Source organism: Camelina sativa, chromosome 8, assembly GCF_000633955.1.
Source record: "Camelina sativa cultivar DH55 chromosome 8, Cs, whole genome shotgun sequence".
NCBI classification, from domain to species: Eukaryota; Viridiplantae; Streptophyta; class Magnoliopsida; order Brassicales; family Brassicaceae; genus Camelina; species Camelina sativa.
Genome location: NC_025692.1, coordinates 4148026 through 4169197, shown reverse-complemented (window position 1 = coordinate 4169197; position 21172 = coordinate 4148026). Strand labels below are relative to the sequence as shown.

General features: G+C 33.4%; 3 protein-coding genes and 1 long non-coding RNA gene across 5 annotated transcripts in view; 3 read left to right on the top strand and 1 right to left on the bottom strand.

The window, feature by feature from the left end:
* Positions 996 to 1420, top strand: LOC109125885 (probable aldo-keto reductase 3). Its single transcript, XM_019228656.1, has 2 exons — positions 996 to 1124; positions 1223 to 1420. Exons 1-2 carry the CDS (start codon positions 996 to 998, stop codon positions 1418 to 1420), a joined length of 327 nt encoding a protein of 108 aa, XP_019084201.1.
* On the top strand, positions 3396 to 4819 carry LOC109126045. The gene is made up of 4 exons (XR_002033122.1): positions 3396 to 3546; positions 4095 to 4199; positions 4300 to 4443; positions 4537 to 4819. It is a non-coding gene; the product is annotated as an uncharacterized LOC109126045 (long non-coding RNA).
* Positions 10719 to 12828, bottom strand: LOC104706079 (peroxidase 57-like). 2 transcript variants are annotated; one of them, XM_010422209.1, is made up of 4 exons: positions 12572 to 12828; positions 11929 to 12187; positions 11403 to 11592; positions 10719 to 11280 (listed from the first exon to the last, which is right to left on the bottom strand). In XM_010422209.1, the coding sequence occupies exons 1-4, from the start codon at positions 12767 to 12769 to the stop codon at positions 10995 to 10997; spliced, it is 933 nt and encodes a 310-aa protein (XP_010420511.1). In that variant the 5' UTR covers positions 12770 to 12828; the 3' UTR covers positions 10719 to 10994. The 2 variants fall into 2 exon arrangements, with proteins under 2 accessions (XP_010420511.1, XP_010420512.1); XM_010422210.1 differs by lacking the exon at positions 11403 to 11592 and having other exon boundaries at positions 11739 to 12187.
* The window catches only part of LOC104706078 (WUSCHEL-related homeobox 12-like), an 8764-nt gene continuing 8414 nt past the window's right edge, over positions 20823 to 21172 (top strand). The window contains exon 1 of the mRNA XM_019229173.1: positions 20823 to 21111. Within this exon, the coding sequence (XP_019084718.1) occupies positions 20985 to 21111 (127 nt within the window). The 5' untranslated portion in view covers positions 20823 to 20984. The remainder of the gene's footprint in view (positions 21112 to 21172) is intronic.

The following is a 21172-nucleotide window of genomic DNA, read 5'->3' as shown; positions in this document are numbered from 1 at the left end:
ATGACCTAAGAGAATCAATGTAGGTTTTACAGCTTTTGTAAATTCTTACTATGCGTATTATGTATGGTTTTCAAAGAGGATCCAAAAGCTATATAAACGTTTTGGTAATCATTTTTGTGTATATTATATATATGTAAAGACTCGAATTTTCCAAAAGCTGAATGATTATTCCAACTGATATTAAGTCTTATCCGGACTTAACACAACTATCGCTCGCGGTACGGGTTGCAAAGCCTTAGGCCGTGTTCGAGAGGTCGGGCGCTCGTGGTTGGATGACCAGGGTAATTGGATTCGTTCTGAAAACCTTGGTTGGCCGACTACGAGTACTTAGCGCTTCAAATTTGTTCTTATATTTAGAACGGGTCAGGGGTGTTACAGTTGCGAAGAGCAATTATGTTTCATGGGGCATTTGTTGTCCTGCATTGTCGTGATTCAAAGCATTTTGTCAGAAAACGCGAGGTATGTTACTATGTTAGACAAATCATTTTCTTCTGTCTTGATGTTTTTATGTCGTATCAAGTCCTCTTAGTTACATACTTACATGGCAGAAGATAATTTATTTGTCATAGGTAATTATTGGGAGATCATCTGATGGCCTGTATTTGAATGTTGACATTGACTTGGGTAAATATAATTATAGGAGCAAGATATCTCGGCGTCAGGTGATCCACTTTCACTATTAAGTTCCTAATCACCACCTTGCTAATTAGTTGCTAATGTGTTATTTCTCCATATTTTTTTAACAAAGGCATTGGTTAAGCTAGAGAACTACTGATCATTCTCTCTAAAGAACCTTGGAAATTAAGCAACATATCCTTGTAAATGGAGAGAAACTCGATCTAGGACAGATTGTAACCCTTCACATCGTGTAGTTCAATTGATGTAAGCACAAGCTCATGCTTTGTACAAGTGTGTTTAAGATCCTCTGTAGGAGATAGAGAGAGGTGTTACAGTAATCTATGGTTGCGGAGGGAAGAGGATTAAGCTGGGAAGCCATGGCTTCGAAGCATGGCTTCGAAGTATTGGTGCAAGGACTTGGTTGCATGGGCCTAACCGGTCATTATGGTGCTTTTGACACCTCCGTTATGTATGGCCCTGAGACAAAGGAAGTTCTCCTCGGAAAGGTTTGATTTTCCGAAATCCCTCAATCTGCAATTTGATCTTGTTTCATTTGATGGTTAAATTGGGCAATAAAAAATGATTTTTTTTCTTTTCTATCAAGGATGGGGTGAGGGAGAAGATGGCGCTTGCGACCAAATTTGGAATCAGTTCTGTAGAGGGGAAGAGAGGGATAAAGGGAGATCCTGCTTATGTTAGGGCTGCTTATGAGGCTAGTTTTAAGCGGCTAGATGTTGCATGTATTGATCTTTATTATCAGCATCGTGTAGATACTCTCATGTCCCTATCGAAATCACTGTAAGCCTTCTTACTTTTGGTTACATAGTTCAATATATACTTCAGGGGAGTTTGAGTTTATCTTCGTGAGCTTCACATCTTTGTCTTGGTATATGTTCGGACTAATAAAGTTGAATTAGATAGGTTTTGGATATGATGTTTTCTGCTTTATTTGGTTACTCTATATGATCTTTAAATTTGAGGTTATGTCATCTACTTATTATATTAAAAGCCAGCTTCTGCGGATAGGGTAGTCATTTTTCCTTCCAATGTGTGATCTTTATCATCTCCCCTGATTTTTCGTTTGACTAGACTCCTTACACCATTACCATCGGTAATACTCTGAAAATGAACTTTCAAATAATATTTTCATGTAATAATATTATTTAATTTATTTTTTGTTTGTTTTCAAAAAATCAACCAATCAAATGAAAACATATAATATGAGGAAGGTCTCAGAGTATCTATAAAAGTGTGGGCAGAAACTTTGTGGCTCTTTCTCTCTCCAACTTTTTATTATTTTTTTGTTTTATTGTCTTGACACTCACCAAAATATGACCCATGGCCCTCTTACGGGTTTGTTTCGAGCTCTCTAGCAGTCTAGTTTGTTTGCCTCACTTCTTGACCTTTAAAAAAAGACTGTATTATGTTTGATCCACAATTATTAAATACATTATCAATACCACTTTATTCATGAAAAAAAAAATTCAGCCACAAAATATTTGTAAATTTATTAAATTATAATATTTATACCATATTTATTATACTTAATATTTACTTTTGTTCTGTTCATCCCACACTTATTTTATATATTATTTTTCATCCGTTTTTGCCGCACTTGAACTGCATTCTCCCTCTTGATCCGCTTTTTCATTTAGTAATATATTTAGTTTTCTACAGAAAAAAAACAATGAGTATAATGTATATCTACACCACAATAACATATTTTGTAAAACACTTTTAGGATAATATAAATTACAATGATACTAGCTTATCTATGATTTACATTATAATTGAAATCACCACTATTTTAGTTATGAAACACATGCAATCCATCAAAAATACCAATATTTAACCAAAAAATTAGTTAAATATAGTTATTAAAAAATAAAAACTAATGAGCGATAATTTAGAAAGAAAACTCACTCTACAGTCAAAATAAATTTGGTATCTTTCCAATATAATTTGATGAGATCGCCTGATTTGAGATCTCTTGTATTTAGAATATTTTTCCATCCGCTAGACATATAAATACCTTTTTTGTCTTTTTTAAACTTAACCATATATAGGGGTGTCAAACGGGCCAGATGTCCGCGGGCATAGCCCAATAAGAGGCAAAGCGGAGCGGGCATGGACTTATTCATTGAAGCCCAAAATTTTGCGGGCATAGTGGACATGACCCGTTTGGTCGGCGGATTCAAGCGGGCATGTCCGTTGCGGATTGCGGTTCTGCGGATTACCCGATGGTCCATCGATCTGTGGAGAGTGGAGACGAAGACGAAGCAGAGAAGAAGAAGATGAAGGATGTTCCATCGGTAAAGATTTACAACTGATTATTTATGGTCAGATCTTAGATGATTTCATCTTCTTCTTGACATCTCTACCGATGGAACATTGGGTAATCATGTTCTCCTTCTTCTGTTCTTGACAGTCCCGATAACGAAGAGGAGCTTAAAAAGCTCGATGAGAAGTAAGTTTTATTGATTCATAATATACCACTAGTTTCTGATTTAAAATTCACAGTGNCTAGGGGTGTCAAACGGGCCAGATGCCCGCGGGCATAGCCCAATAAGAGGCAAAGCGGAGCGGGCATGGGCTTATTCATTGAAGCCCAAAATTTTGCGGGCATAGTGGACATGACCCGTTTGGTCGGCGGATTCAAGCGGGCATGCCCGTCGCGGATTGCGGTTCTGCGGATTACCCGATGGTCCATCGATCTGTGGAGAGTGGAGACGAAGACGAAGCAGAGAAGAAGAAGATGAAGGATGTTCTATCGGTAAAGATTTACAACTGATTATTTATGGTCAGATCTTAGATGATTTCATCTTCTTCTTGACATCTCTACCGATGGAACATTGGGTAATCATGTTCTCCTTCTTCTGTTCTTGACAGTCCCGATAACGAAGAGGAGCTTAAAAAGCTCGATGAGAAGTAAGTTTTATTGATTCATAATATACCACTAGTTTGTGATTTAAAATTCACAGTGGAATTTCCACTACCGATTCAAAATATTACAACTTGCATGTGGATATAATCTCGGCAGTTCCTTGAAGGTCGTATTATTGGACTTTTGGTTTAGACTTTAGAGTAATATTTGGATTAACATTACTCTAACATGCATAAATCCTTCAGAATTAACTGGGTGTCGAGATTAACTGGGTGTCGTTTCAGAATTGTGTTTTGCATAAATCCTTTTTTGCCTTATGGGAATCTCTCTGTGTGTACTGTGTGGCTGCTTATGTAAAGATTTCGAGTGACCGAGTTTAAGATGTGGTAGAGGGTTTGTTTACTGTAGCATGATGTCTTAGTAATTCACATGGAGATAACCATTATCTAATGTTGTGCACTATCATTGGCCCGCATAGATAGAATCTAACAAGCACTTGTGATCCAGCATGTCATCATCAGTCAAACAATTTCACTACTGACTCTTGTTGAGTTTCTCTTACATATTCTTTTCCTTCTTTTTTTTGTTTTAGGATTGCAGATGCATAAGAAAATTTGGGTGAAAGTGAAGTACGTGAAGGCTTCACGGTGAAGCTCATCTTGCTAAGGCTCTGTATTTCATCAGGATCAGTGATAAGGTATGTGAGCATGTCAAAGTTAATAGTTAGTTACGCACTTAAAGAGAAACTTCCTTGGCAATTAAAAGTTTGTTGGTTGTGTAATACACTAATACTATAGGAGAAAGCTTTGGAGCAGCTAAAACTCACGGGGGAAAACTGTCGCTGTGGGGCAAAAGATGGACTTGGTATTCTATACATTGCAACTTGCTTTCTTCTCTATGGACTTCGATCTGGTATCAAAGACCATTGACAAAGCAAAAAAGTAAAGTTTCAGTTTTTGGCTTTTTGAGACTACTACTCTTCATAAATATATAGCAACTAAAATCTTTGGATCTAACACTTTCCGTTTCTGCAGACTATATATGATCAGTCTGCAGTCTGCAGTCACTTATTGTAGACAATCTAAGACCAGCACCATTGTAGCAAATAGAAGATGGAGATTTCACAAGAGACTGAGGAAGAAAAGCCTTTCCAGGTCTGTTTTATTGACTACTAATTCCTTGCTACCGATGATGGTTTGCTCACATATCTTTTGATTGAGCTTTGGTTAGCTGGCTTATATTGTTTTTTCTATCGGTGCTTTGAAAGATAATTAAAAAAAAATATTTAGTAATTAGTAAATACTAACTAGATATTAGAAGATTTAGTCGTCGAGAGTTTGTATAAAAGCTGAAAACCCTAAATAGTTTATGCCAAAACACACGACTTCATCGAGACTTCATCGAGACTTCATCGAGACACACCAAACCCTGTGAGCTGTGACACACGACTCCAGTCCTCAAAGTCTATCGTGATGGTAAGCTATATTGTTCCTTTTTGTCTATTGTCAAAACCCCAATCCTATAAACTCTTGTGATATGATATCTCAGTTGGTTTTTTTTTTTTTTTAAAGGATTCAAGTGATTCGTATGATCTGAGATCAATAGACTTAGAGTCTCAAAGAGTAATTGATACTGCAAACGCTGAAGAAGAACAGAATATGTTTGATGGAGCAGAGCCATCTACAAGTCGTAAGAGAGCAGCAATTCATATTGATGTAGATGATGTTGAAAAGGACAAAGGAAAGACAACATCATCAGTACCGAAGAAGAGAAAGCAGAATAAGTTTGATGGAGAAAAATCTGGTAAAAGGGCAGCAATTGATATCGATGATGATGATGATGATCTACATGACAATGTCGTAGGAGATAAAGGAAAAGGGAAAGCTACAACAACAGAACCGACAAAGAGAAAGCAGTATGCAGATTGCTGGGAGCATTTTACAGTGGTTAAGAAGACTATTAATGGAAAACTTCAAGACAGAGCCGAATGCAATTATTGCAAGAGGGACTATGCCTACAATTCACACAAGAACGGTACACATTCTTACAATCGTCATATGGAAACTTGTAAGGTTCGGCTTAGTAAAGTTGATATTAGTAAGGTGATGCTCAACTCTGAAGCAAAGTTACAAGCTAGGAAGATAGATCATATGGTTTTTCGCGAAATGGTAGCTAAGTGTATCATTCAGCATGATCTGCCATTTGCCTATGTTGAATATGAGAGAGTTAGATCAGTTTGGAAGTATTTGAACGCAGATGTGAAGTTTATTAGTCGGAACACAGCTGCAGCAGATGTTTACAAGTTCTATGAGAACGAGACAGAGAATTTAAAGAGAGAATTAGCTCACCTTCCAGGGAGGATTAGCTTCACTTCTGATTTGTGGACTGCAATCACTCATGAGGGCTACATGTGTCTAACAGCACATTATGTTGACAGGAACTGGAAATTAAACAGCAAGATTCTTGCTTTCTATGCTTTTCCGCCTCCACATTCAGGTATGAACATAACAATGGAAATTCTAGAGAAGTGGAAGGATTGGGGAATTGAGAAAAAAGTGTTTTCCATCACGTTAGACAATGCTACTAACAATGACACATCACAAGATATTCTGAAATCTCAGCTTATGTTGCGGAATGATTTGTTGTGTGGAGGAGAGTATTTTCATGTGCGATGCGCAGCACATATTCTCAACATCATTGTTCAGATTGACCTGAAAGATATAGGTGATACATTGGAAAAGATCAGAGAGAGTATTAGATATGTACAAGCTTCTGGAAAACGTGAGGTATTGTTTGCAAAGTGTGTTGAAGCAGTTGGTCTACAGTTGAAAGCGGGCTTGATTATGGATGTGAAAACTAGATGGAACTCAACATACAAGATGCTTGATAGGGCTCTCAAGTATCGAGCTGCCTTTGGTAATCTCAAAGTCATTGATGGGAGAAACTACAAGTTTCACCCTACAGAAGCTGAATGGCACCGATTGAAGCAGATTTGTGAGTTTTTGGAGCCTTTTGATGAAATCACTAATCTGATCTCAGGTTCAACATATCCAACTTCAAACTTGTATTTCATGCAAGTTTGGAAGATTAACAATTGGTTGATATCGAATTCACAGAATCAAGATGAAGTCATCAGAAGTATGATTGTTCCAATGAGAGAAAGGTTTGATAAGTATTGGGAAGAGGTTAGTGATGTCTTTGCAATGACAACAGTGTTTGATCCAAGGTTGAAGCTAACACTGGTCAATTATTGTTTTGGAAAGAACGACAAGGGTTCTGCTGAGATAAAGATTAAACATTTGCGTGGTAAGCTTGCTACTCTTTTTGAATCTTATGAGAATAAGTCCATTTTCACATCATCTTCTACAGAGACACGTGAAACTAATCATCAAACTGATGAGAATGAAGGAAAAAAAGGGAGTTTTGGCAACTATGATGTAAGTATTCAAATTCTCACTCTCTTAGGCTATGAAATCTTTTACGTAGGCTATGAAACTTTAGTTACGTACACTTTTTGAAACTTTGGTTACGTACTTTAGTTATGATCTCACTCTCTTCGGTTTGAAACTTTATTTACGTACACTTTTTTTGTGGTTTAGGTGCAGTTTGGTTTGTTTTAATTATGTCTTAAGTTGTTTGAGAAATGTGCAGATTTTTTTAAAAATGTTCATGTCTTGTTAATTTTTTTTGTTTGAATACTAAGATTAGTTTTATATATTTACAGGATTTTATTAACTTTCGCAAACAAACTGTTGTTACTAGTGGAAAGTCTTCTTTGGAAATGTATCTAGATGATCCGCCGATAGACATGATAGAGTATGAGAGTTTGGATATTTTAAAATATTGGAAAGATAACTCTCAGCGGTATGGAGAACTGGCGTCAATGGCTTGCGACCTCCTTAGTATACCAATCACAACAGTAGCATCTGAATCTTCTTTTAGTATTGGAGCTCGAGTTTTGAACAAGTACAGAAGCCGTCTTCTCCCAAAGAATGTTCAAGCACTAATATGCTGCCGCAATTGGTTAAAAGGTTTTGAAGCCTATGAAAATGGTAAGCAAACAATTTTCACATTTTGGTATTGATTGTGTAACTTTTAAGTGATATATAATTACCTTGACCTTCTTCTATTACTTTACCATATGTAGAGAAGGATGAAGAATTTGATGAAGATGAGACACTACCTTCTTTCCAATCAATTGTCAAGCTTGATTTGGTTGAAGAGACATCTTGACCTTGAGATTTTTGTTTTCAGCTTTCCATTTCAGTTTAATACTTTGGTTTAATGTTTCAGTTTAATACTTTGGTTTATTGTTTCAGTTTACTATTTATCTAATTTAAATTTCAGTTTAAACATATTCATTATGCGTTTGCGTTTCTGTATTGGTTATGGCATTGTTAGCTCCATTATCACAATTAAAAGCTAAGTGCACATTTCGGTTTCTTATTAAACAATCACGTACTTGTTTTGTCATAAGAAATCATGCTATAAATAATACAAGAACCATCGATCACAAAACCGTGGACGATGTCATAACCGGTTAATAACCAACATTAGTCAATGACTCGATGCTGTGTGAGTGTGACTGTGTGTTAGACATAAATTTGTTCACAAGCAGCAAAGGCCAAACCGTAAGTACTCGCGTCGTCATCTCCTCTAACGAGTCAGAGACTCAGAGTTGTGCCATAGTTAGAAGACGTCCGCGGGCATGCCCATTAGTCCGCAAAGATAGGCGGAGCGGGCATGGGCACTGATACGTCGCCCGCCGCTCGCAGCGGACCTGTCCGCAGCAGTTCACTGAAAATACGGGCCCATCACGGGCGGTCCGTTTGGGCGCGGGCATACCCGTTTGACACCCCTAACCATATACGATTTGTCATTACTAACGACTTCCACTTGAATACCCTTTCGAGGTATTGTAGTTTTCATTTTTTTAATATGTTTTCCATTTTAGTTTTGTTTAAAATCAAACGACATCTAGAAGAAACATCGGTATCTGAAAGCTTTTTTGTTATCAACATATTTTGATCCATTTAGCTAACCTTTTCACCTCCCCGAGAATAAAACTAAAAATGATTTTAAGGAAATAAATTATTGAGTAGTTTGACGACTGAAACTCATAATATTTATATGCATATCTTAGCCAAAAATAATGCTTTTCAATTTTTTTAATAATATTAATTTTCTTCAAAATAAATCTCTAAATTTAGTAAACTATATGGATATATATATATATGTGGTATTTTCTAAATTTACTAATTTGAAACCAATTATATTTCTCCCTTTTTATTATGCTAAATTGTATTTACGACAACATTTTTTAGTCCTTAAAATTTGTTTTTATAAAAGTATATCTAGTAAAATATTATTTAAGAGATTAACTACATTTATATGATTAAATACTCTTTCTCAAAAATCCAAATTTGCTTATTTGATACCTTATACATTTGTCATCTATTCATGTAGTTTTTTTTTCTACAATAGCTTCGACTAGCTTTAACCTCTTAAATTTTAAAATCACTAATAATAATTAGAAATCTAGGAATTAATTGACAACATGATTTGTTATAATCATTTTCATTAAAAGTGAAAAATCATACTATAAATTTAATCATACATTAAGTATATTAATTAGCAGCAAATGAAAAATTATCAATATCATAATACTAAATTGACTATCTTAAGAGTTTCTTAGTCAATTCATCATAAATGGAAAGAAAAATAATCCTACATCTTTTTTTTCTTTCAATAATTCATTAAAGTATAGAAGTATGTATTGGAAAATGTATATACTTTCCCACAGCCTAATATATTGTCTTGTATAGATGAAATTGATTTTTTTTTTTAAAAATCGAAACATGTCTCCAATTATACACAAACAAAAGTAACTATGAACATAGTTATCTTTTCTTGCTGTCCTATAAAAATGTAACTTTGACATACACACCAAGATAATTAAAGAGTAATTCATTTGGAGTTGTGATTTTCTTGATCACAAAATCTTGATCCGGTTAAGTCATTTGCTCTAATTCCAAAATTTCTAACCCAATTATACACTCCCATCATGGTTGAAGACGATCTCAATTCTAAGAAACCATAACCAACAACCCGATTTCAATTCCCAATCTAAATCCCAATCCTTCAACAATACCACCTCCATCTCAACAACATTCACAAAAGACACAAGTCGCTGCTCTGTTTCTGTTCCACCTGGTGCGCCTTATGCAGCTTTGTCTCATATTCCTGGCTCACATTTCTCCACCAATATTCCACCGCCACCACCACTAAGTCCCGGTATGCAATTCACTCATGTCTCATATTCCTGGCTCACAGCTCTGGTTTTCTCTATCATGGCATGAACTATATGGGGGTCTAGAGTCCAAAATTTTTTTTTTAATAAACTGAGACTTATTTGCAAAATCTTTCAGTTTTTGCATCTTTTGGATCTTTAGATTACTATCCATTTATTGTTCTTTAATCTCAGTTCGTTCTCGGTTTGGTTTTGTTTCAGTTTCGGATGCTATACTTAACAATTTTTTTTGTCTTTCAATTGTAAGATGGGAGAACTGAAGAAGCACTTTGAGTTCCATATATAAATTGTGTTCCTGTAGTGATGTAATCTCTAGCTGAAACACATACAATCTTGTAACAGAGTTCGTTCATTTTCTGTTGGTATATAAAATGGTTTCCTAAGTGGCTGTTACTAAACCATAATTCTCTATCTCTTCTACTGCTCTTTTTTATTGTTCGTGCAATCAGATACAGACAGCGGATCAAAGAGCAAGAAAATAAGCAGGGAAAGGATCAGAACTGAATCATTCTCGTCTCACTTTATATGTACATTCCTTCTCTAGCTACATTTTTGCAATATGAAACTAAACAATCTCCAATTTTTAGTCTAAGCTTTAAAAAGCCTCAGTGAAAAGTGAAAAGCCACTGAAGAAAGCCAATTTTTAGTCTAAGCTTTAAAAAGCCTCAGTGAAAAGTGAAAAGCCACTGAAGAAAGCCAATTTTTAGTCTAAGCTTTAAAAAGCCTCAGTGAAAAGTGAAAAGCCACTGAAGAAAGCCAATTTTTAGTCTATAGCTTTAATGTGAGAGTTTCATATCATAACATTAATGTTATTGTATCCTTCATTAAGAAAGCCAATTTCACACTCTTTCACTCTCAGAGAACAAAACAAGAATATAGAAAAATAAAATTCATACATACAGTATATGATTAACCATGATAAGATATAAATCAATATTGTCAATAGCACAAAATATTCGTATAGTTAAGATACATTCTCCAAATACAGACCAACATTATAATATATAGTAATTTTCTCAAAAATCGAAAACATCCAATTTAAGAAAAGCCTTATTCATGCAATAAAACCCCAACCAAAACCAAAAAAATGAATTAGAAAATATAAAGAGGATTTGAAACTATATATATGTTTCAAATGTAGTATTAATTATGTCCACACTTTTGCTGTATAATTCAAGCTCATCAGTTGAATCTTCTACAGTTCCTCCTGATCTCACCGTTACGGCCAGTAAGCACATCAACGGCTCCCATCTTCACCATTGCTCTAACGAACTGACGCTTGAAGAAGGCGTTGTTGTTAGCGTACCTAGCCACAATGCCACGAGTCTGTGGGTCACTTGCGAGCCGTTGGTCAACCTGCAACACTCCTCTTCTTCTACGGATCTGCTTGAAGAACTGGTTGTCGAATCTCAATGGAGTCGACTGGTCTAGGGCCGCTGATGCGCTATTTCTGCATGTGTTTCTTAGGCTACATAAGAAATTGAAAAAAAAAAAAAAATCAGAATGTTATTTTGTTGATCCAAATAAAAAATTTATTCTTGAATGTGAAATAATTTTGTTTATAAATCGTGAACCTTGTAACTAAATTACCTGGTAACTAAAGCAGGGTCCATGGATGAATCGGGTCGTCCGGTTCCTTGGAAATTAGTGATTCGGTCGCTGAAGAGACCACAGTTTCCCTGACCAACGGTATGTGCACCCAAAAGAGCCACAGCATCGAACGTGTTCAACCCTTTGTTGGTGAAGAAACTCACGGCTCCTGAGACTGAGATTGTTGGACCAGGTAATGCCACGTCCANAAAAAAAAAAAAAAAAAAAAAAAAAAAAAAAAAAATCAGAATGTAATTTTGTTGATCTAAATAAAAGACTTATTCTTGAATGCGAAATCATTTTGTTTATAAATCGTGAACCTTGTAACTAAATTACCTGGTAACTAAAGCAGGGTCCATGGATGAATCGGGTCGTCCGGTTCCTTGGAAATTAGTGATTCGGTCGCTGAAGAGACCACAGTTTCCCTGACCAACGGTATGTGCACCCAAAAGAGCCACAGCATCGAACGTGTTCAACCCTTTGTTGGTGAAGAAACTCACGGCTCCGGAGACTGAGATTGTTGGACCAGGTAATGCCACGTCCACATTGTTCGAGACCCTACCGTCGCGCCTTCCTGTGGGGATACTGTAGCTTGGGCCTCCGGCTAAGGCCACCGAGTCACGTGTAGCTAATGTGACGATGTCGGCACATGAGACTGTAGAGGGGCATGCAGCCTCTAGCTGAGCCTTGATCCGGTCGATCAGGTCAAATTCTCTGACGCTTCCGTTTGGTCCAGCAGCTTTCTCGGAATTGGTTGAGTCAATGAGAAGAGAAGCGTCACAACCCTGTAAACACAATTTTAAAATAAGATTAATCAGACAAAATGATATGAAATTTGCATGATTTTAAGAGTTTTTCTTAAAATATGCATTTTATATACATGTATATGGAATATCTCAAATTTGAATGATAATACTCTTTTTGTTTATAATTTATTATATATTAATAATCTCAAATTTGATTGACAAACATTTAGAATTTAGAACTTAAAATTTAAAGCTATAAAAGTTTTAGCCACTTTGAGCCACATATTAATCAAACCGCCTCTGGACATATGCACATATATATAGATATCGTACTGAAATAAGTAGTTAAAAATATTAAATTGACATAGAGTGTTTTGAAAATGTTGAGCTATATCAAAATTGCTATATATATTAGATTCTTACCCTGACGAAACAGTCGTGGAAATGCATACGGAGCAAAGCGGCAGTGACGGTTGGGTCAACACCAAACCGTTGGCGCACCAGATTGCGTACGATAGTCTCAGCTTGTGGGCATGACCGGCTATAAAACTTGACTCTCAGTTGAGCAAACGCGATCGGGAAAATAAAGAAAAGCACAAAAAGAGAAGAAAACTTCATCATTTTTTTTTGCGGTTAGGAGTTTTCTTCTATGAATTGGCTTATATAACTTCTTGTGGAAAAGGTTGTGAGTCCTTTGAGATCAACCAGAAGGTGTATATATATATACGAGAACATCAACCGTCTAAAAATTATTTAGAGACTATACAATATTAATAAATCCCATATAAATGCGGAATATATTAGAAAGTCAAAGGTTATGTTATTATTTAGATAATTAAGCTTAGAAACGTTTGCAAAGGCGTGCGAGCGACTTTGTAAACATTCCCTTGCCATGTTGTGAATTTAATATTGTATATACAATTTGTATGATATGCTGAAAATCTGATCCAGCTAAGTCGATACTAGTAGAATTGTAATCAATTTACATGGTGGATTAGGTGTGCAGTTTCATCCTAATCTGTCTCGATTTCATTTTCTTGCCGATTTCGATTTTGAACAAAAAATGTAAAAGTCAATTTAATGAAATGGTTATCAGAATAATTAAGCGGTGGTTCTTTAAAACCACTTGGCTCTCTAATATATTCTATTAACATTTAACAAGACTTTCATATGATTGAGAATGTTTTGGAGGACTTAGGAAAAAAAGAAATGGATTTAAGTTTTGGACATTCTCTTTTATTTTAGTTAATGTCACATGTACAACAACCATATAATTGCAACCATAACAACTTAACAGTTGTTGCAATAGATCATAAACTGTTATCCAATAAGAGAAAATAACTAATTAAGTCTACCTCAAACATAGACATCACGACAATTGCTGATCCAGAGGTTCGGTAACTGATTAGTTTAGTCGTCAAATTATATATATACATTCATAGTTAAAACGACTGATTTGTTGTTAATGCGTCATGCCTCAACAAATTTTGTTTAAGAGTTGTATACATTATACATTCAAATTAAATTCCAATATGCTTTATATATATATATATATATATATAGTGAAAGCACAAAAGAATATGTAACGTGTAGAAACCTAAAATGATTTGATATGTTATTATGAGTAGTGTACTTAATACAATTAAGAAATCATTCTAAAATTTTTGAAAAGTTCATAACTAAGAGATGTTTGAAAAACATTTGGGAATTGGGAACGATAAGGAAGAAGAGGGAAAGTGACTATGAGGTTTGGGGATATTATTTTGACGCTTTCGTTATTCTGATTTTAAAAATTACTTCTAAAGTCGGTTTCGTGGCGAGTTGTGTAAAGATGCTGGCACAAATGATTTGCTTGTAATGTGACATTCTCTTCGCTTACATTATACTAGCATTGAATATATTAAAATATCTATTACTATCTACATATGCATTATTCTTTTGAAAAAATTATGTATAATAATAATTTGTGTTAGTATCGTGATTGTATTGTACCACTATTTAAATTAGATATGCATAATAATATTTTGAACTTTTACTAATAAAATTTAAGTTTAATTTATAATTTCTAAAATTTTGACCTTTTTCCATTTTTTTCCAAATGGGTAATTTTCCTAACACTGCTACAGAAGAAGTTTATCACAACTCCTTTTTCTCAATCAAAATCCTCACAAAAAGGTGTGGCTTTGGGTGTCCCTTACAATAATCCTATATATTGTTGTCTTTGAATCTGGAGTTAATTATTCATGTTTTGAATCTGTTTGCGATCGATATATCTCACAGATCTCGAAGAGGAACACTAATAAAGGCAACTCGGAACTACTGTCGATAGACTACTAATGAGGTTAATTATATAATCTAACAACTACAATAATCTTTTTAGTTGTTAAGACGATACCAGCTAATACAACTAGGTGTTATAGTGTGATCACTAAGATTGTCCCCATTAACATGTACATTCAATGCAACTTCTTATGTTTCCCCTCCTGCTAACAAAGATGTTTTCACAGCTCCTTTCTCTCTCAAGTCTCAATCATGATTCTCAGAAAATGATGTGGTTGGAATTGTCTTCGATCGGCACTCTTTGTTGTCTTATGATCTCATGTTTTGAATTTGTTGGTGATGCGGCTCAGATAACTCAAGTCCAAGTCCAGCACGCGAAAACCATTGTCGTGATTCGTGAAGGCTGAGGCGATAGTGGACCATACAACTAAGGTATTTAGTGAGTAATGAACTTATATCTTATCTATAGCTCCTACCTAATTTCTTTTGTTTTGATGTTCTCAAAAGGAATATATTGTATATCAAAAAGAAAAGAGTCTTATTATATAATGAAATTGTTTTTATCAAAAAGTTTACTGGAGTAGCACCGATATATATGATGATGATGATGATGATTGTAGAAAATAAAATATAGTATTGTTTGGGTTTAAATTTTAAAAGGTCTTTTCATCCCAAAAATAAAAAAAAGTCCTAAGACCAATGTATACCTCTATTTAAAAAAAAAAATAGAGTAATTTAAAAATAGAACATTGTTTTTTTTCAATGTATTACTCTATTTTCAACTCTGAAATAGAGTTAGTGTAAAAAAAAATAAAGATAAAAATAGAGTTGTTCCATATATGGAGCAATCTTATTATTTTCTTTATTTTAGAGTAAAATATAGAATAGAATTAGAGTAAATGTTGCTCTACAATAGAGATTTGACTTTAATTAGGGTTGGAGATGTCTTAAGGATATCCTCATTGGTAACCAAAATTTGAGTATCTTTAAAAAAAAAAAATAAATAGAACAGTATAAATCTGTATAGATTTTGTGTCTTCCCAGCTACTTTTATGTATTGGCAGAGATATTTTAGACCATGTATCTATACTATTCACCCACTAAAACTAATTTTTGTTCTTATTTATATTTATCTATTGTTTCAAAATCCTCTCACTTGTATAACTAGTATAACCAAAGAGGATGGTCTAATGGCCCAAAAGGCTGAGCATATTTCCATAGGATTAAAACTTGCATTGGATCGGACTTTCTGTTTAAATGTTTTATGCGTTTATGGACATGCAAATATTTTTGTCTAAAAAAGTATTTGTTTTGAAACATAGTGACTAAGATAACAAGTTTTAACATTGATAAATGATTTTTGAAACGATGACATTTACGCGTTGGGGCCAAACAATGACCCAAAAGGCTGAGCAATTTCGTTGTGTATACCAAAAAACGTAAATACTACATATATATATGTTAGCACTCATTTTTCAAAATATGATTAATGAATGAATCTCTAATATTTGACCGTTTACAGGTTTTTTAATTATATAATAGTACAAATCAAACAAAAAGGTTAATTGGAATTTAGCCTTTTGGCACTTCTTGTGATTGCTGATCGTTCAAGTGCGTGACACATCAGATCACTTATATACTAGATTATATTTTTTTTAAAACTTTGAATTTATTATTATTATTGCAAATGATGAGAACTAACATATGATTCAATTTATGATAATTACTTTAGACCTTATTAGATTCACTATATACATTCTTGTTCTCTATGCTCACTTTCAGTTGTATGTATAATCACGGTGAAGGCGATAATTGCGCGGCGATAATTGCACTATCACTGTTGATCATCTGTAAATTTATCTACATTAATCTGCACAATTAATAAATCGCATTATCCGAAGCTCAAACCCTAGAGCTTCTAATGTAGAAACATTAATGAATCCTGGGCCAAGGGAGCTTCCACATACCAGATTAGATTAGGGACTAAAATTTCATTAAAACCTCATTTGTTATTTTTGACTAATCTATCTCCGTCCAAATGCTTCACTTTGATTCAACAAACTGAATTTGAGAAATTTGTTTAAATTTTAAATTTTTCATTAAAATGAACCATCTAGATGTAATTTATTTGGTACAAAAATAAACATCAATTTACAGTTTCTATCTAGATGAAACATCTCAATAAACAAATAAATTATATCTATATAGAGTAAAAAGAAGAGCGATCGTCATGTGTTTCTTCAGGATACATGCATATCAAAATACAAATAATTTGTTGTAATATATTTGTTCTCTTTTTTCACAATATTTGTTTTTCTTTTTCCTAGTTATTTTTAGTATCCCTATGAGTGATCTGCAGATTCATCGCTCAAATTAACAAAGCTCAACTTGCTTCGGCGTCAGCCCTACTATTATATTATTGGGATTAATTAATGTTCGATTTCATTTCTCTATATTGTTGGTTAATCTTAAATTTATGCTAAAAGAAAATAATAATGTTGTCTCTCGAAAAACACTATACATATTATTTGTAAACTAAGTCACAATGTTTGTAATCGAACGTCTGGTATCAGTTTATATTTCACTACCTCTAGCTTTTTTATAGCAAAAGTTACATATACAAGGAATTCAAGATGAAAAAAATTTCCGATTCTCATAAATATATATAATTAAGGTAGTCCAGGCATTGCATGAATTATTACATAATCGCTATTCTATTTTTTAAAAATAACATAAACTAGCATGTTATTATAATTTTGATTTTTTGTGTACATCAAAATATTTTACTTTTGTTTTGTTTATATTTTACATAGATTTTACTTATTTTTTGTTAATTTATTTTTTTATATTAAAAATATATATAAGAATGTGAACTTGTCATATTGAGCCATGAGAGTATGTATATGTTAAACCATCTTAGATTTGTTACCATTTTAGCAATAAATCTAAAATATTGCATTGATAATGATATCATGCATTTTAAATGTTTGATTTACCAAGTTCTTATTATGTTTTAAAATATAAGTAGAACAATATATGGATTTAAATTACAACGTTTTACAATATATAAATTTTAAATTATTTTAGTTTGATCTTTAAATTAAGATGCTGGAATAATCTCACTCATATATATTTTTAATATAAATCTTTAAAAGATAAGTAATAGTGTATCGGAGTTTGATTTTTTTTATTATAGTTGAAATTTAAAAAAAAACAAATAATTATAAAATTTAATTTTAAAAATAACAAATATCAGAAAGAAAAAAAAAAGAATGTCAACTTCTTAGAACATGAGTTTAGAAAAAATCTTACTTTATTATATAAGATAAAAGTATGTCTTCCATTTTAAGTATGTCTTTGGTTGTATATATGTAAGTGTATGTATGTATATATATAAAAAGAGAGTCCGTACATGTTAACAGAGCAGGACCACACAAGAAAGATTTCAGAGGAAAGAAGCCTCAAAAGTCTGTCTTATAAGATTTTGGTCTTCAGGACCACAAAGAGAGTGGCTTAAGGTTAACTTTTATGATCCTCGTACTGTCTCTGCCCAATCCCTAGGGGTCTACTACTTTATTCTTACTAGTACTAAGACTTTTACCATTGTCAATTTTGTATTTTTCCAATACTTCATCTTCATATGACGTATTGTGGGCATAAACACCAAAGGTCCGTATCTTACAACTAATAACTTATCTAGAGACTCTCTTTTAAAAGATAAATTTAGAGACGTCTAATGACTCTAATATAATTAACTCTGTTTTGAGATTTCTTAATTTATCGGTGAATGCATTTATCATTCAAAGAGATTTAAGGTGCAAACCTAAAACGTCCCAAAAGCAACTTTGGGATGAGGAGGTTTGGAAGTAGAAGATGGAGGTCGTAAAATGTGCGCCTATATGAATACAATAGACCATAACATAAGAAAAGGAAGAGAAAAGGACAAACAGCTTGGGAAGTAATACCCAGTTGTATCAAATCAGTCACACTCAGTGATAAAAGAATTAAAAAAAGACTTTCTTAACATATACACCCACAAAAAAATTAAGAATTAAAAATCTTTTTATGAAGAATCTAAACCAATACATGATGTAAGAAAAGAAAAGAAAAATAAATAAAAAAGCTGGACAGCAGACGAAAGTTTTGTAGCTGTTGAATACCTTATATGTAACATGTCACGGGAGGTTTGTTTCACTCTACTTGTAATTTGGCTGTTTCCTGCTGTGCATGAAACTAAAGGTATTTCGAGACCCTTCTGTAATATATGTAAATCACTATATTTAAAAGTGTCGGCGTTTTTTCTTTCTTCAGAGAATACTATAATATATCGGTGTTTCAGTTATTCTCGTTCATGATTTTACAAAGTGTAAAATAAACGTTGTAGATCTTGTCAAAAAAAAAAACGTTGTAGATCCAAAAAGAAGTTTTATGCATAATATAGTTAACAAGAAAATATTCAAACAGATTACAATATACTAAGAATCATTTTATAAGTATCAAAACAAAAAGTACAGAAATTATTATAATATAAAACTCTTAACTTAAGAAAAGAGAAAATGCTTATTAACTTGATCGGTTATAAGTAAATTTTAGAAGGTGGCCATGTGAGAAGAAAGAGAAAGTACAGAGAAATGAAACTTTCAAATAGTATTTTGAGGTAGTAATTAAACAAAAAAAAATTGAGCTGAAACAGCTAAGCGAGTAACACAAATCGTCAAAAACCAGAATGCATCTGAAAAAAACAGATTGTCGCCTATTGTATCTTTCGACGCTCTTACCTTTTAACGCAATTTTATATATGCATACGTACATGCACCAATACCAATACATACGCATACGGTACACGGACAACTTTGTTGTTAACAATCAAAAAGGAAGTGTATTTAAAACAAGACTCTTTTTGGCATTTTAACTTTTTAAGTAATGTTAATAGTAGAAAATTATTTTGTATCTTTGTCCCTCCACGGCTCCACAGATAACTAAGATTCATGGTTAATGAAAGTGGATTGTGAATTCTAGAATAAACTAGACTAAATTATGTACCACCTTGATCTAATTAGTAGTTATCGTGGATGTTGACTGAAAATGACAAATTGTTGTGTAAAACTTATTTTAAGAAAAAAAAAGAAGAAGAAATATCTAGTTTGTCAAGTACGTAGGCAATACTAGAGTGCTTTTATCTGAAGTCACTGGTTAACAATGCAAATGTTACGTTGGAAATCTAAATTCAAAGATTGAAACAAAATCCTAAGTATCTATTTCTTGTCATTTTTAATATTAGTTTATAAACTTCTCGACCAACTATGATTTACATAAAATAACGTTTCAAGATTCAATCCAGTACTATAAGAATCGATTCGGATGACATAATAACATAAGAATAATCAACAAAATCGCAGAATTAAACTAAATTATTTCCTCTAACAGCATAAAATAACTGTTTCTTTCATGTATTCAACTTTTTCCTTTGAGAAATTTTCTTTTACAGGATACGACTTTTTCAGAGTAAAACATATTAAAGTGACTCTATAATCTAGATAGTTTTGATCGGCTAACGTTGCTATATATATATATATGTGTGTGTGTGTGCGCGTGAGGAGTTAAAATCTTATGTCTTATCACTAGAAATCTCAATCTAAGACAACTTTTACTTGACAAACCAAATCTTTTTTGGCCTCTGTTGCATGACGTCACGATAATCTTTTTTCCACATTTAAAGCAACGAGGTCCGCCCAAGGTTTCGAAAAATTATTTGCTATTCAATAAATTTATAAAAGAACTAATAAATTTGTATCGCAGAAAGCAAGACAATCATAACCGGTATTTTTCCGTGTAATTAATTTTCGGTTAGGGCCTACGAACTTTTCACATTGCTTTTTCTAAGGTCACGAAATTTAATCACAACGGATTAGCATATATAATACCTTCGAAATCGCATTATTAGATAGAATAGGAACTATAGTACTATTAGAACAAACATGTCTGAGTATGACGTAGTTTACTTTTTTATATGTTTGATAAGATGATTGATATAGAATCCGTCATTTTACAATAACCTAATTGGATACTTTTCTCATTTGATAGATTTTGCTACTGGAGTTTGAATTTATTTGCATTGTTGTGATGACGCCGTTCTATCAGTGAGAGCATTTCTTTGCTAGTTTTATCATCAACTCAATGTTTGTTTCTAACTTGGTCTACTTAATATATAATGTAATGGTGTAAAGCATTTCTTTGCTAGTTTTGTTATATCATCAAATGATATGCAATCTCAATTTTTTAACCCGTCTGCCTCTCGGGAATACGTGTTAACATATTCGACCGTACCTTATATAATAATATTTATATATTTGAGTGAGAACACTCCAGTAGTGTAACTTAATATTTAAGGAAAACAAAGCGAAGATTCATTGCGAATCTCTCTCCTATAAATCCATTACAAAAATCTTCCCTCAAGGCACCACACAGTCTCCTTTGCGTTTACTTAATATCCATAGTCCCAAAAAAAACAAAAACAAAAACAAAAAACAAGCATATTCTTGAATCTTGATAAATAATGGATCAAGAAGGAGCATCGCAGAGCACCTCCACTTCTACCGAACCGGTACGGTCACGCTGGTCACCTAAACCGGAGCAAATCTTGATACTCGAATCCATCTTTAACAGTGGTATTGTTAACCCACCAAAAGACGAGACGGTGAGGATAAGAAAGATGCTTGAGAAATTCGGTGCAGTGGGAGACGC